The sequence below is a fragment of the Tupaia chinensis genome, unplaced genomic scaffold, assembly GCF_000334495.1.
Source record: "Tupaia chinensis unplaced genomic scaffold, TupChi_1.0 Scaffold149448_1, whole genome shotgun sequence".
NCBI classification, from domain to species: domain Eukaryota; kingdom Metazoa; phylum Chordata; class Mammalia; order Scandentia; family Tupaiidae; genus Tupaia; species Tupaia belangeri.
In genome coordinates this window covers 1,665,725-1,680,131 of record NW_006209292.1, presented here as the reverse complement: position 1 = coordinate 1,680,131, position 14,407 = coordinate 1,665,725, and the positions used below count along the sequence as shown (strand labels likewise).

Below are 14,407 nucleotides of genomic sequence, written 5' to 3'. Positions count from 1 at the left end.
CTGTCTCTCTCTGTCTGTCTGGTGAGTGCACACGCCCTATAGCAAAAACCTCTAAAAAAAAAAAGTTGTATAGGATTAGAAAATTGATGATTTCTCTTATGGTTGGCCTACCTGTTGCTTACAATTACCATTAACTCTTGCCACTAGCCCCGGATAGCCCAAAGTCTTCCCTGTTTCTAAGGAGTGGTGAGCCTCCAACTGACCTAATAAGCAACATCTCAAGAGCAAAAAAAAAACAAAAACAAAATAAGGAAATCGTGTGGCGCGCAATGCATGCCTCATGCTATTCAAATCACCAAAATTCAAAGAGTCCAAAGGCTAGTGGGAAAGGGTCAGAGGATGAGTGACAGGACCAGGTTAGTCTGGCCTGCAGCCTCAGTCCACCTGGTGTCTGGAACTGCTGGCCAGCTCGATCCGGGTTGCGGGTGGGGTGGGGTGGGAGTTCGCCTTAAAGTCCCAGACAGCCAACCTGGGATCCAAGGAAGAGGAACGGTGGGGATGCGTGAAGATTCGGAAGGGTCGGGTCTGCAGCCTCAGTCCGCCTGGTGTCCGGAACTCTTGTCTCCTCTTTCTCTCTCTCTTGCATGTGCATGCATTTTATCGTGAATGAAAAAAAATTATTTAAGAGCAGGGGTCCAGCCTATGGCCTGATGGTTAAGGCAGCTGTATTCCACATGGCCGACTGTGAGGTTCTAGTCCCAGACCCAGCACCTTGAGAAATATGTGGGTGCATGTGATTTTGTGCCCAAAATCTTGAAAGGAGGGAGAGATGGAAGAGAATGGATTGCAGTGCAACTATGCCCTATGAGGAGTGATTTCTTGCTCTCTCTCTCTCTCATGAGTGCATGTGCCCTCTAGCAAATTAAAAAAAAAAAAGGCAGAAGAGAAAACAAGAAATAAGACTAGATAGGACACAGAGAAATTATATAGTAACGTTGTAGATTTAGACCAAATAAAATTAATAATTTAATTAAATATGAAGATATAACTATTCTAAGTAAAAGATAAAATTGCCAATTTTTATTTTAAAAAGTAAGACCCAACTATGTGCGTTCTATAAGAAATTCACTTTAGACATAAATACATATATAGCTTAAAAGAAAGAGGCTGGGAAAAGATATTGCAAGCAAACTCTAATGAAAAGGAAGTTGAAGTAGCTATATTAGCATCAGGCAAAGTAGTTTTAGTATAAGAAATGTTACTAGTGAAAAAGAGGAATAGTTAATAAGTAGGTCAGTTAATTGAGAGGATATAACAGTCCTAAAATTCTATGTATCTAATAACAAAGCTTCAAATATGTAAAATGAAAACATTAAATTTTTTTAACTTAAAAAATGTTTAATGGTGATTGATATTAATTAACCCCTGACAAAAATGCAGGATTAAGAAGCATTTAATTTATTATTGAGATTTTGATTTACTCAGAATTAGTTACACTAGATCGACTTCTTTTTTCTTAATAATTTTTATGTGATAATTATAGTCCTTTGCACAATTTAAAGTTGTTTTTTCCTTCAGTGCTCAGGTGTATGCTGGGAAGAGTCTACCAATCTTGTTGGCAAGTCTGATACCTGTTGGGTCACATCATCTTTTCAAAAGAAAACAAAATAATTTAACTGCCAGTGGGAGGAAAAAGCCCCTAATTTTACTGCAATTTGTGTCTTATTTTAAATGCCTGTATTTTTTTCAAAAGTAATGTTAAAATATATTAATAGCCTAAGTGAAATGTTCTTTCTATGCATTAAAGTTTGTGAAAATTTGCATAACTATGACCGACTAGTATTTCTGAACAAGGCTTAACATACTAACCTTTCATGCACTCCAGACTAAAATAATAAAGCATGGTAATTTATTTATACCTCAATCTCTTAAAAACTAAGTATATACTTTTGGTGAATGTGTTTATATATACTCTAAAGCACATAAAAGACAAATTTATAGTTTAAAAAATGGAGTTAACTTTGGCAGGAGTCCATTTTGTCCTTGATGGTATACTTACTGCCTTTTGCTACTCTAGCTAGTTTACCATCTGACATATTCTGTGAATTGTTTGGTGTTTTAGGTGTCTTAACATTGTTATGTAGAGGCAGTTCATTTCCATTATCACAGAGAATATGTATGCTCCATTCAAATCCACCTGATTCCTTTTTCAACTGTTTTTTTTTTTTTAATTTTAATAGAGAGACTTTTGCTATAGAGCACGTGTGCTTGCCATAGAGACAGAGAGGCAGAGAGACAGAAAGGAAGAAATCACCACCCCTCTCCTAGGGGGGATGGCCACACTGCAATCCCTTTTCTTCCATTCTTCTCTCAGGATCTTGGGCACACATGCACACACACCTGACATGAGTTTAAGCTGCTGGGTCTGGGACTGTCTGGGACTTGTACCACAGTTGACTACATGGGAGTCCAGCTACATAGCCATTACACCATCTGCTGGTCTCCCTTTATCTTTTTATTTTTTTCTTTATTTACTTTTTGGTTGGAGAGGGTTTTGCTATAGGGCACATGCACTCTCCAGAAAGACTCAGAAAGAAAGACAGAGACAGAAAGCAATAAATCACCCCCCACCCCCAGGGGAGATGGCCATGCTGCAATTCCTTCTTCCCATTCTCCTTTCTGGTCTTGGGCATGCACACACACGCCCCCGGCATGAGTTTAAGCCACTAGGTCCAGGACTTGAACTGCGGTTGACTACATGGGAGTCCAACAATATAGCCATTGCGCTAACTGCTGGTACCCTGCTGGTCTCCCTTTTTAAGCTTTTATCTCCTGTCTGACAACTTGGTTTTCTTGATGCTTTTTTATTTTTACATCTGTCCAGACAAGCATTTCCAGAACTTGTTCCAACTGTTGATCTTCCAACAGATGAATTTACATCTTCAGAAAGGTCTTTTTCCACATGAAGGACGTGCAAAGGCTTTGATGCTGAATTAACATTTTCCAATATATCTTTGCTTATCATGACATCATCTTTTAAAAAAAGAATTTCTTTAATTTAACTTATTTAGTTTGACCAGAGAGGAACAGAGAGGGGGGAGGGAGTGAGAAAGCAAGTTGCCAGATCTGGTACTTGAACCGCGGTTGGCCATGTGGGAGTCTAGTGCCTCCAACCATGACACCACCTGCTGGCCCCTATCATGATATCATCTTTATAAGTATAAGCAAACTGGGATCCAATTAAAGTTTGCTTCATCTTAAGTTTTTTCTCTTGCATTGAGTTATGGATGTGTTGTCTTAGGGTTTGTGTGGGAGATCTAAAAGGTATAAGAATAGAAGTGCCATTTTGAATTGTGTTTTCATCATCATATAAAAGCTCTGCTTTGTTTTTGGTAGGAACACTGGCTGCTGCTTCATCCAAAAGATGAAGTAGCATTTTCACAGTATCTCTGCCACAGTATGCAGTACCATGGTTTATGGTATAAGATTTTGGCAGTGCAGGACTGATCTCAGTGGTCCTAATGGCTACCTCTCCTTTTTGATAACTGATGAGATTTTTAATCCTCAAATCCAAATCTTAAGCAACTTCCTCTACTGCTTTATAAAAAGGATCCCTGTTGTTCTGGCCTTTAATTAGCTGCATCTTTATCACTGACAGTATCCGACCCCCTGCAATGCTTGGATTTGGTATTTCTCCAAGAGTCTCATCTAATTCATCAATGACATTAATACAATTAGACAGTCCCTTTATATGTGCCCTTAACGGATCACATGGTGATGGTGTATATCCTTTCCCTCCAAGCTCAATTGTTCTAATAAATGATGCAGCCACCAAAAAGATAGACGTCTGTTTCTCTCGAGCAGTGTGTTTCAAAACCGTGAAGGTTTCTTTCCCAACTCCTCTATCAGGAATATTGGGAATATGAGCCAGAGCCAGGTCATTCTTTGAATTCACCATTAGGCTTAAATAGGAAAGAAAAATTTTCTTTGCTATTTCCTGTACCTTTTCATCATCCCGGTTGTGTTTAGTTATTGGTGATGCTGGTACATAAGATCAGTTTCTTCATCTACTAAAATCCCATAGTTGACTAGGAGATATCATGTCATTAAATTCACAAATAGAAGACAAAATCCTATAGTTTTGATAAACATCCTACAGCTCTAACCTATTACTACTCTCCCTGTCTCTCTCTGATGAGTGTATGTGCCCGATAGCAAAAATTCTTTTTTGGAGAGGTTTTTGCTATAGGGTGTGTGCACTCGCCAGAAAGACAGAGAGACAGAAAGCAAGAAATCACCCCCCAGGAGGGATGGCCATGCCGCAATCCCTTCTCCTCCATTCTCCTTTTGGGATCTTAGGCATGCACACACATACGCCCGGCGTGAGTTTAAGCCACCAGGTCTGAGTCTTGAACCGTGGTCAACTACATGGGAGTCTAGCAGCAAAGTCATTATGTCAACTGCTGGCCCTAACCCTATAGCAAATTTTAAAACAATAATAATAATAAATTAAATTAAATTAAATAATTCTTCAAAAAAGAAGAAGAAAAGAAATATCTAAGATAAGCTAAGCCTCCAGTTGTCAAGTTGGTCTCTAAAATGCCAGTTTATGCTTCCAGAAGGACTGCATGTTCAGGTCATCAGCAATATGATACTGTTAGACTTAAATATTTAGCTAAGTAGAGGGGCATAAAATGTATCTTCTAGCTTTGTTTTTATTTCCTTCTTTACCAGGGAGTTGACTAACTTTGCTATATTTAACAGCATTTCTGGTTTCATTCTCTATGCAGTACCTGTTTATGTATTTGTCCATTTTAATTGAGATATTTTATTATTTCAATTTGAAGTAGTTTTAAAATATTATAAATGTATGTTTTACAGTTATATATGTTGAATATATCTTTTCCTGGTCTATAACTATCTTTGAAGTTCATGTTATTTTTATTGTAAACATGGTTTAATTAAAAGTCAAACATTAGGGGCAAGTAGGTGGTGTGGTGGTTGAGGCACTGGACTCCCACATGGTCAACCATGGTTCGAGTTCCGGACCTGGTGGCTTGCTTTCTCACTTTTTCTCTCTCCTCCTCTCTCTCTTTCATGAACACACGTACCCTATAGCAAAATTTTAAATAATAATAATAATAAATAAAACTAAATAAATCTTTTAAAAAGTAATTTTTTAAATATAGCTTTTTATTTTAAAGAATTTTTAAAATTTCACTTTATTTATTCATCCATTTTAATTTGACCAGAGAGGGACAGAGAGAGAGAGAGAAAGAGAGAGGGAAAGTGAGAATGCAAGCTGCCAGATCCGGGACTCAAACCACAGTCAGTCATGTGGGAGTCCAGCACCCTTAAGAACCATGCCACCTGCCAGCCTCTGTTTTTTCTTTTAAGTAATCCTACAAATAATAAATATAGTCTCTTATATATTCTTTTAATCTTTTTATTTGCTTGTATGTTTTGTTTTATAATCCAACTGGAGCTTATTTTTGTTCAGGGATTTACTTTTTCACATGATTGGGCCATGTTCTAAGCATCATTTATTGACTAGTCCATCCTTTTCCTGTCTCTTTGCCTTTCTACTATGTTCTACTATGTGCTAAGCATCATTTATTGACTAGTCCATCCTTTTCCTGTCTCTTTGCCTTTCTACTATGTCGTGTATTATTTCCCTGTATCTGTGGGTCAGTTTCTGAGCTTTCTGTTCTGTTTCATTGGTCTCCTTCCTTTTTATACCTATGCTAAAACCACACAGTTTCACTGCTATGAACTTACAAGAAATATTGCAATCTGTTATCATGAGCCTCTCATTCTTTCATTCTTCATCACAAGATTTTTGTATCTTTGTCCCTTTGCTCTTTCATCTAAACTTTATTATCAGCTTGTCAAGACTGATGTAAAAAGTATTTTGGGATTTTGTTGAAATTGAAATGAATTTATGGATTAATTTGGGAAAAATTGACATCTGTATGATAGCACATCTTCTCCCCCTTAAAAAAATGAGTTCTAAGAGATCTCTTGAACAACCTGAAAGGGGTCCCACTTCCAGGGATCTAACTCAACAAAGGCCAAAGCAAATAATATTTATGCTGATGTACCTTGAACTTCCTATCTGTAGGTCAAATTTAGCCCAAGTGCTATGTTACGTAATTGTTCATTGTGCATATAAGGTAGACCTAGTGATGTTTGTTTACTAGATTTTTGTATGTTTTTGCCTTATCTACTTGTTTGCTGCATGTCCTAGACATTCAAGGACTTAGCACAAAATCTAGGATGGAGAACAATGAGCCTATAATTCCACTTGGTGTTTACTACATTCTTGGCCTTAAGTGGGAAAATCATAAACATTAATGCAGTTGGTCTAGACTTAAAGTGAACATTTTGAAGTGTCTTGATCCATAGAATGGTAACTATACTGTGAACTTGTAATTTATATTTTTTTCATTTTCATATGACTCTGGAGCTATTGTTTAGATATATACAGTATATGACAGAAGATCATGACCGAATGATGCCTGTACTGGATATGGATATTTCTAAGTACTTAGATATGTAACCAAATCAGTCATGTTCATTTAGATGTGTACTTTTAGCCAAAGTTTCATAATCTACCATTTTATTTGTCTCTGTTACATAATGTAAGGTTTCCAGCTTTATATTGCTTCTATATGTGTACACCAACGCTGCTCCTCCTTTTTTTAGTAATGCAGCAAAAGTAATTTTTATATATTTATATATTTTTTGTTTCAACGTATTTTATACATTCAATCACATATGTCACTTAGCTTGCAAAGTGAATATTCCAACATGTATACATTTCTCACAAGTCCAGTTGAGAATACTATACCTGTTATCTTCACCAGATAATAACCCATTTCCAGAAAAATTCAGCATAAAGTACAGAGGATTCCCATATACTCTTCAGTTTTCCCTATTATCTTGCATTGATTTGATATATCTATTACAGTTGGTAAACCAATATTGATACATTGTGATGAACTAAATCCATAGTTTACATTAGGGCTCACTCTTTTTGTTGTACAGCACTATGGATTTGTTCACTCTTTTTGTTGTACAGTACTATGAATTTTTAAAAGATGCCTAATGTCATGTAACCGCCATCATAGAAGAGTTTCACTGCCCTATGTATCTCCTGTGAAGCACCCCTTTGTTATTCCTCGCCTTCCCTGGAATTCCTGGCAACCATTATTTTTTTCCTTTTCTTTCTATCTCCATACTTGCATTTTCAGAATGGCATGTAAGTGGAACCATGCAATATGTAACCTTTCAGACTCTATTTTTTTCTTTTAGCAATATTAATTTCAGGTTTCTTCAAGTCTTTTCAGGCTTGATAGCTCACTTTTTTTATTGCTTAATAGTATTTCATTGTTTGGATGTTCCACTTAGATATATTCTTAATCTATTGCTCTTTGATGGAGCACTTAACTGTAATAGGTGACTCTCACAATTCTAAGTCACAAAGCCGTCAGTGCCCAACTATATTTAGGTACATATTTGAACAACCAGATCATTCAGACTCATTTACTGGCCAATACAAACAACTGATCATTTGGGTAAGAAAAGAATTAGATAAATTAATGGTCACTAATTTGATCAGCCAGTTACATAAAGATGGTCAAACTGATTGGATTTGTGGGCCTCACCTGAGAGACAAACAAAGTAGTCCAGTGAAAGGAGTCCTGGCCCCAGTATCAAGAACTTAGGGTCATACTCAAAGTTATACCACTAATCTTCATGAAGCTACCCTATCTTTCCCCTGTAGAATGTAGTCTTTGAAGGAAGGCCTCTACTACTCTGCTGAGCACAAATTCTAGAAGAGCTTCAAGCCCGTTTACTGATAAGCCTTCTCATCTATAGATGCTATTTATATGCCACATAACATATAGTAGGGCAGCATGGACACTTAGACACACACACCTTTGCTGTGTAGGTATCTTATGTGTCCCAGAGGGCTTTGCAGAACTTCCATAAAGAGGGACTCAAGGTACACACTCATACTGAAGCTTGTTGGAAATAGGCAAAGGGTGATACTTTGAAAACAGGATTTTCTTTGGCCCTGTAAAGACCTTTTCTATATATATTGTTAGGCCAGAATAGATGCAAAGCTTTCAATGATTAATACTGCTAGATGGAGCTGGTTCTCTATAGATGAACTCTCCTTGCCTTCTGCCTGACAATGTAAGTCGTAATGAGCTATTTCACTTCTTTGCTTTCAGGAACTGACTTCCGTGAATTCTTCTGAAGTTTTGGATTTAAATATTTGCTGCTTTTCACAGTGAGGTTTTCTCACTTTTCACTCCCTTTGTCTTTTGTGGGACAGAGGATCTTACTATAGCTTAAAAAAAAATAAGAAGAAGCTTAATGTTCATTCTTTCTTCTGCAAAATTACTTGTTTTTCCGGAGAGACACTCCAGTCTGTGTTGGGTCCTAACTCAGGGTTAACCTCTGCAGTTTCTTTTCTTTTTTTTTCTTTTTCTTTTTTTTGGAGAGGTTTTCGCTATAGGGCGCGTGCGCTCACCAGAAAGACAGAGACAGAGAGATAGAAAGCAAGAAATCATCCCCCAGGGGGGATGGCCATGCTGCAATCCCTTCTCCTCCATTCTCCTCTCAGGATCTTGGGCACGCACGCACACGCACCCAGCGTGAGTTTAAGCCACCGGGTCCAGGACTCGAACCACAGTCAACTACATGGGAGTCCAGTGACATAGCCATTATGCTAACTGTCGGTCCCTCTTTTTTTCCCTTTTTTTAGGTTTTTGCTATAGGGCGCGTGTGCTCGCCAGAAAGACAGGGAGTGACAGAGAGACAGAAAGCAAGAAATCATCCCCCAGGGGGGATGGCCATGCTGCAATCCCTTCTCCTCCATTCTCCTCTCAGGATCTTGGGCACGCACACACACGCGCCCGGCATGAGTCTAAGCCACTGGGTCCGGGACTCGAACTGCGGTCAGCTACATGGGAGTTCAGCGACATAACCATTATACTAACTGCTGGTCCCCAGCTGGAAAGTCTTTACTTCTCCCTCAGCTGTCACTTAACATTGGATTTCTGGGGTCCAGACCACTCGGGTCTCACATGGGTGTTGGCAGAAGTCCCCTTACTTGTCTCCCTTGCTCCAGGTTGTTACCTCCACTGCCCTAATTTGGAGGATGTTCTTCCCACTGAGAAGTCATGCCTGCCATTTGCAAGGGCTGAATCTGTACTGACTTTGGCATGAAATCCTATTCCTTTGGTCTGGTGTTCAGGGCCTTCCCCACTCCAGCATTCTACCTCCTTCTTACCTCTTCAGGTGATCTCAGCCACCCCTTTCCAAAATGCCATGTGCTTCAGCCACACCAGACTTCCTTCCATTCTCTAAGCATCTCATTTATCTAACATTCTCATCTGCAATTCCCCTCCCTTCCCCTACTGTCCTTTCCTTTACATTCTTTAAGCCCCAGTTCCAACAGCATCACCTTTGTCTAATCCTTGGAGAGTTAGTTGCCTCTCATTTAACTACAGAGTGAGACAAGAATCTGGTTCTCTGGGCCTTGGCCCATGCTGTTTGGTGAATAGAAGTGGCATTGAGCATTTTACAGAGTGATGTGGAGTCTACAGAAACACGGGCTACCCAGGCTCTTTGCTATCCACCCTACAGGTGGATATAGCTTCTTATGTGCACTGACAGGAGCACAATCTTCTTCAATGAGAAAAGATGCCTTTTTTGACCGACAGGAAGCCTTCATGTGGGTCCTGTCCATGCCTGCCTCATGCCTGCTGCCAAGCTCCAACCATTTCATAACCCCAGTTTAGAGAGACCCATTTGTTGTCCTTTGAGACAAATTCCAAATGGGAAAAGTATCTTACTTTTAAGTAGTCAAGCAGCAATGAGGCCAAAATTTATTTCTTTGCAAAGATTTTTCACCTCTTGGTTCAGCCTCTGGATAACTGGAAGTGATGTGTCCCAACCCTGGATTTTGAACTAAATGTGCCTGTAAAATCTGGAGCACACCTAGATTCCTATCCCCACTCCTCCAGTGCATGCTCAATCCTGAACAGCCCTAACTCCTCTCCACAGACAACTGGCCCAAGTAAAGCCAGTATTCCAACAGTTAGCTCTCTTACTCCACTCCTTCTCTATACATGCTAAATCCCATTTTAGGAAGGAAAAAATATTTATCACATTCTTGCATTGCCATTGTATCCTAGATTGAGTGGTTGATGGACAGGAAAACTATTGTGGAAAGGAAATGCCTGTAATATTTAGTTAATATGGTCATCATATTTAATTTGGCTGCATTTCCCCAAATGCAAATACAAATGTATTTGCCTATGAATCTTTTCTTCCATGGAGGGAGTGATGAGAAAGCCAACTGAAGCCCCACAGTAATGTTGTAGCAGAGCCTGGCATTAGCTGGGACATACAGAAATTGTGCTGGGCTCCAGGTGCCTGGAGATGTAATCTCTAAGAAGCTGTTGATAGGCTACAACTGAGAGCAGTTGGGAAAATACACAGTTCAGTTTTGTGGAAAACCATTTCACTGGTATCTTTCACAGAGAAGGCCATGGGAGTGGACAGAACATGGGACTTCGAAGAGAATTACTTAAATCAAATCTGAGTTCTTCCACTTGATCTTCGGTGAGTTTCTTAGTTCCATAGAGCTTCGGTTTTCTCCTTCGTAAAATGGCATTTAAAATCTTGCTTTGCAGACCTCAAAGAGCTATAGGGAAGACCCCAGGGAAAAAAGAATCTGATAGCTCTTGTCAACAATTTTAGGAACAGATTCTTTTATTGTTGCCAATATTGTTATTGTTATTAGGGGAGGAAGCTATAGAATGCCTATAGAGTAAAATCAGGCAACAGTTCTCCGTTTAGGTGATTTGGATTCAGAACAACTTACCCAAAGGAAGTCACTTAAAACATATAGAATGCTCTTAAAAACTTACAGGGATAGGGTCGGCCAGGTGGTTTGGTGGTTAAGGCAGCTGAATCCCACATGACTGTCTGTTTGGTTTGAGTCCTGGACCTGGCAGCTTGAAAAACACACTGGGTACAGTCTGTGTGCTCCCAAAATCCCCAGAGGGGAATGGAAGAGAAGAGATTGTGGCATGGTCATCTGCTGGGGGATACTTTCTCACATTCTCTCTCCCTCTCCCTCTTTTCTCTCTTTCTCTCTATCTCCCTCCCTCCAGCAACTGCACACACTTACAGCAAATTAAAAAAAAAAACTTACATGGTATTTGCCCTCAATTTCAGGCCATAGAGTAGCTTACCACACACCCAGTAACCTGGGGAAGCTTGTCTTCCCTCTATGTTTTCTCATCTGTACCATGTGCAATTGGCCTAGATGCTCTCTTTAGCCCCTTATAGCTCCTAAACAGCCTGTTGTATGGTGCAGAACATTCACAATTTCCAGAGGTTTTACATTTCACTAGGCATTTGCAGGCAGGAACTTGAATGTTTTGGTAGGTTCAGCCTCTTGACTTGTAGGTCTATTAGCGGATCTGGTCTACTCAAGCTCAGCAATTGCTAGAGAATAGGACAATATTGTGGACAAAAAGTATGAGATTTGAAGGGAGAGTCATGGGGTCCTATCAAACAATCTTTCAGGGTTAGCCATCCTGGTCCCAGGATGCACAAACGAATGCCATCACAGAGGTTTCTACCCGGGACAATTTGGGAGGTAATCTCCATAGCTCCACCATCCCTGTGATCAAATACACTGGAGGTCATGGATTCAGGATGGTTTTGTAAAGACTCACTCAATCAGAAAGATCATGGCATTTAGATGAAAATTGCCATACCGTATTTTTGTTGGACCAGATTTAAATATCCAAGAAACTCATTGCTGGTCATCTCAAATCATGTCTTAAAGGTTTATGGTTTTCCTCCATGAAGCCTGACAATGCAGGCTGTTACCAAATCATGCTAGAAAAAGTTCTACTTGAACTTCACCTTGGGACTCCTCTTGCCCTTGCTGTGGGATTGGCTCCCTAGAAGGCTTTTGATTCTCACAGCCTCCTGGTTCTGATAAAACTCAACATTTAAGATGCTACCCAAATGGAAGCCATTTGGTTAGTGCAGTTAGAGCAGTTGCCACTGCTAGAAGCTGAGAGTCTTTGTGTTCTCAGATTTTGTCCTTTTGCCCAACTGCCCTTTTTCCATGTCCTCTTGGCAGCAGGACCTTCTCCAGGTCTCTCAAGGTCTTTCCTCACTCATCTCTTCAGTGTAGAGCAGTAGGAAAGATGGTTAGCTTTCAAGCCAAGCAGATCTGAGTTTGGATCCCAGTTTCATCTCATATTAATATGTGAACTTGGCCAATTATTTCACTTTCCTGACCTTCCCTTACTTACCTGTCAAAGAAAGACAGTAATACCTCACAGAGCTGCTACGAAAATTGAAAAGAAAACAATAAATACAGGAAGGCTGGTTCAGTGTTGATCATCATGACTCCTCAGTTTTCAGTGGCTGTGAACCCTGCAACGCAATTCTACCATGCACCATAGGGCCCCAACTTTCTCATCTCATCCTTCCCACATTTCCTGTGTTCTAGCCAAATTTGATCTTTGCTATTACCCCAAGACTCTCTAAGCCCATTCTTTGACTTCATGACTTTGTTTATGCTCATCTGTTTACTTGGGATATCTTTGCCTTTATTATATCCACTCTCTAAAATAAGACCTATACTTCAAGTCCCAGCTCAAAGAAAGCCCTTCTGGATTCCTTTTCTGATGTGATCATTTTGTCTTCTGAGCTCCTATAGCCATTCTACCCTTTCTTATGGCATTTATCATCCTTTGCTTTGTATTAGGGTGACCATAATTATTCTGGTTGCTCAACAGGCTCCTAGGAGGTAGACACTGGGTCTGCTTCACCTCAGGCTACACTGTAGCATCAGGTATAGAGCTTGGAATAGACTTGTGGCCTTGGCAGGATACATGGAGTACAGTGTTATATATGGAACCTTGCAGAGGATGGGTTTTCTGACATTTGACTAGATCATACTGGCCCTGAGTCCCTGAGTCCCCGAGTCCTAGAGCATACCTCCTCTATAAAGGCTGAGTGAGTCCTGGGTCCCTGCTAGCAGAATATCTAAGTTTGAGTCCTAAGAAATTGCCTCATATTTTCCTATGTGGAGACAGATCTACAGGTGGTTCTGTTTGGGGAAATCAACAGCTATGAGGTGTATCCTTTCCCCATATATCAACATCTTGAATCAACAAGTATTCCATCTTCCTGTGTTGTGTCAAAGCTTCAGGCTCAAACTGAAGGCCAAGCAGATAAGCTATGTGGGAATGACAGCAGGGACTTCGAGGTCAGGGAGACTTTGGAGGTGGCTCTGGCTCTTCCCCCTTACTGTAATAACTGTGATTTTGGGCCTGTCACTTCACTGGCAAGTGTTTCTGAGGTGTAAATAGGAAGGGGGCACCAGGCACAGAGTGGGTCACATTATGGGCACTCAATAGAGGTTATCAGGTCATGCTATTTGTCTTGTCACCATAGAAGGCACTGCAGAATAGATGGACCTCACTAAAGTGAACTTATATCCTGAAGTGCCAAAGGATTCTTTCACAAGAAAGACTTGCCCATGAGCCTCCACTGAGACACAGGTCCTGAGAAGAGTAGTTTAGAGAGGCTTCTGAAAATGGTGGCTGAGACTGAGGACATGTCAGCATGAGGTTAGTTTCTAACTATCCCTCTCAGATCTCATTGGCATAAAAGGAAAAGTGTGTATGTTCTAGGGAGAGCTGTTTCTGACCCATGTGAATGAGTAGTGATTGGCAGTATAGAGGAGGGATTGGTGACAGGAGCCCCATTAAGTCTGACATAGAGATGATCTCGGTGGAGCTTCCATTTAACATGTAGTGCTTTGTGTCCTGTGTGCTTTGGGAACCAGTTTCCAGTCTCCTTGAAGTACCCTGGATCAGCTCAGCTGGGTGATGGACTGTGTGCTTAGCAAGTTGGACTAGTAGAGTAGTAGAGATGGGGTGTTGCTGGAGCTACAGGACCAGGTCTCTTCAAAAGCTGCTGAGAAGGCCTGGGCATTGCTAAAAGTAGTGAGGAGGATGTGCGTGTGGCTCATGCAGGAACTGACACTGGCATTTTAGGCAGGGTTTCATCTGGTAGGCCGGCATAGCAGTAGGAGCTTAGGGACACTGCAAGTCTGTCTGGCATTTGTTGATACATTGCCAGATGCTGAGCTATTCACAACCAAAGTCTGTTAGCAGCTAGGGGGAGCAGGTGGTTGTCTATTGCTTCTGGGAGACCAGAGAGAAGCAGCATAGGGAGGCTAGACCTGACCCAAACACAGTGGGGCTGAGGGCAGGAGCATAGGTCCAGCAAGGAGCTGGAGAACTCCGCAGAGAAATCAAGGCTGATATCATCTTTACAGATTTGGCCACGGCTAAAGTAGGGACAGTCTGTGGCTCTATGGAGAGAGGGGGATGGGACACTCCCAGCGACA

At 40.6% G+C, this 14,407-nt stretch overlaps 1 protein-coding gene across 1 annotated transcript in view; it reads right to left on the bottom strand.

Annotated features, from left to right (window-relative positions):
• Nucleotides 1-14,407, bottom strand: part of LOC102501990 (uncharacterized) — a 143,122-nt gene that overhangs the window by 75,296 nt on the left and 53,419 nt on the right. The window contains 2 exon segments of the mRNA XM_027769373.1: nucleotides 2,815-2,952; nucleotides 3,121-3,987. Of these exon segments, the coding sequence (XP_027625174.1) occupies nucleotides 2,815-2,952; nucleotides 3,121-3,987 (1,005 nt within the window).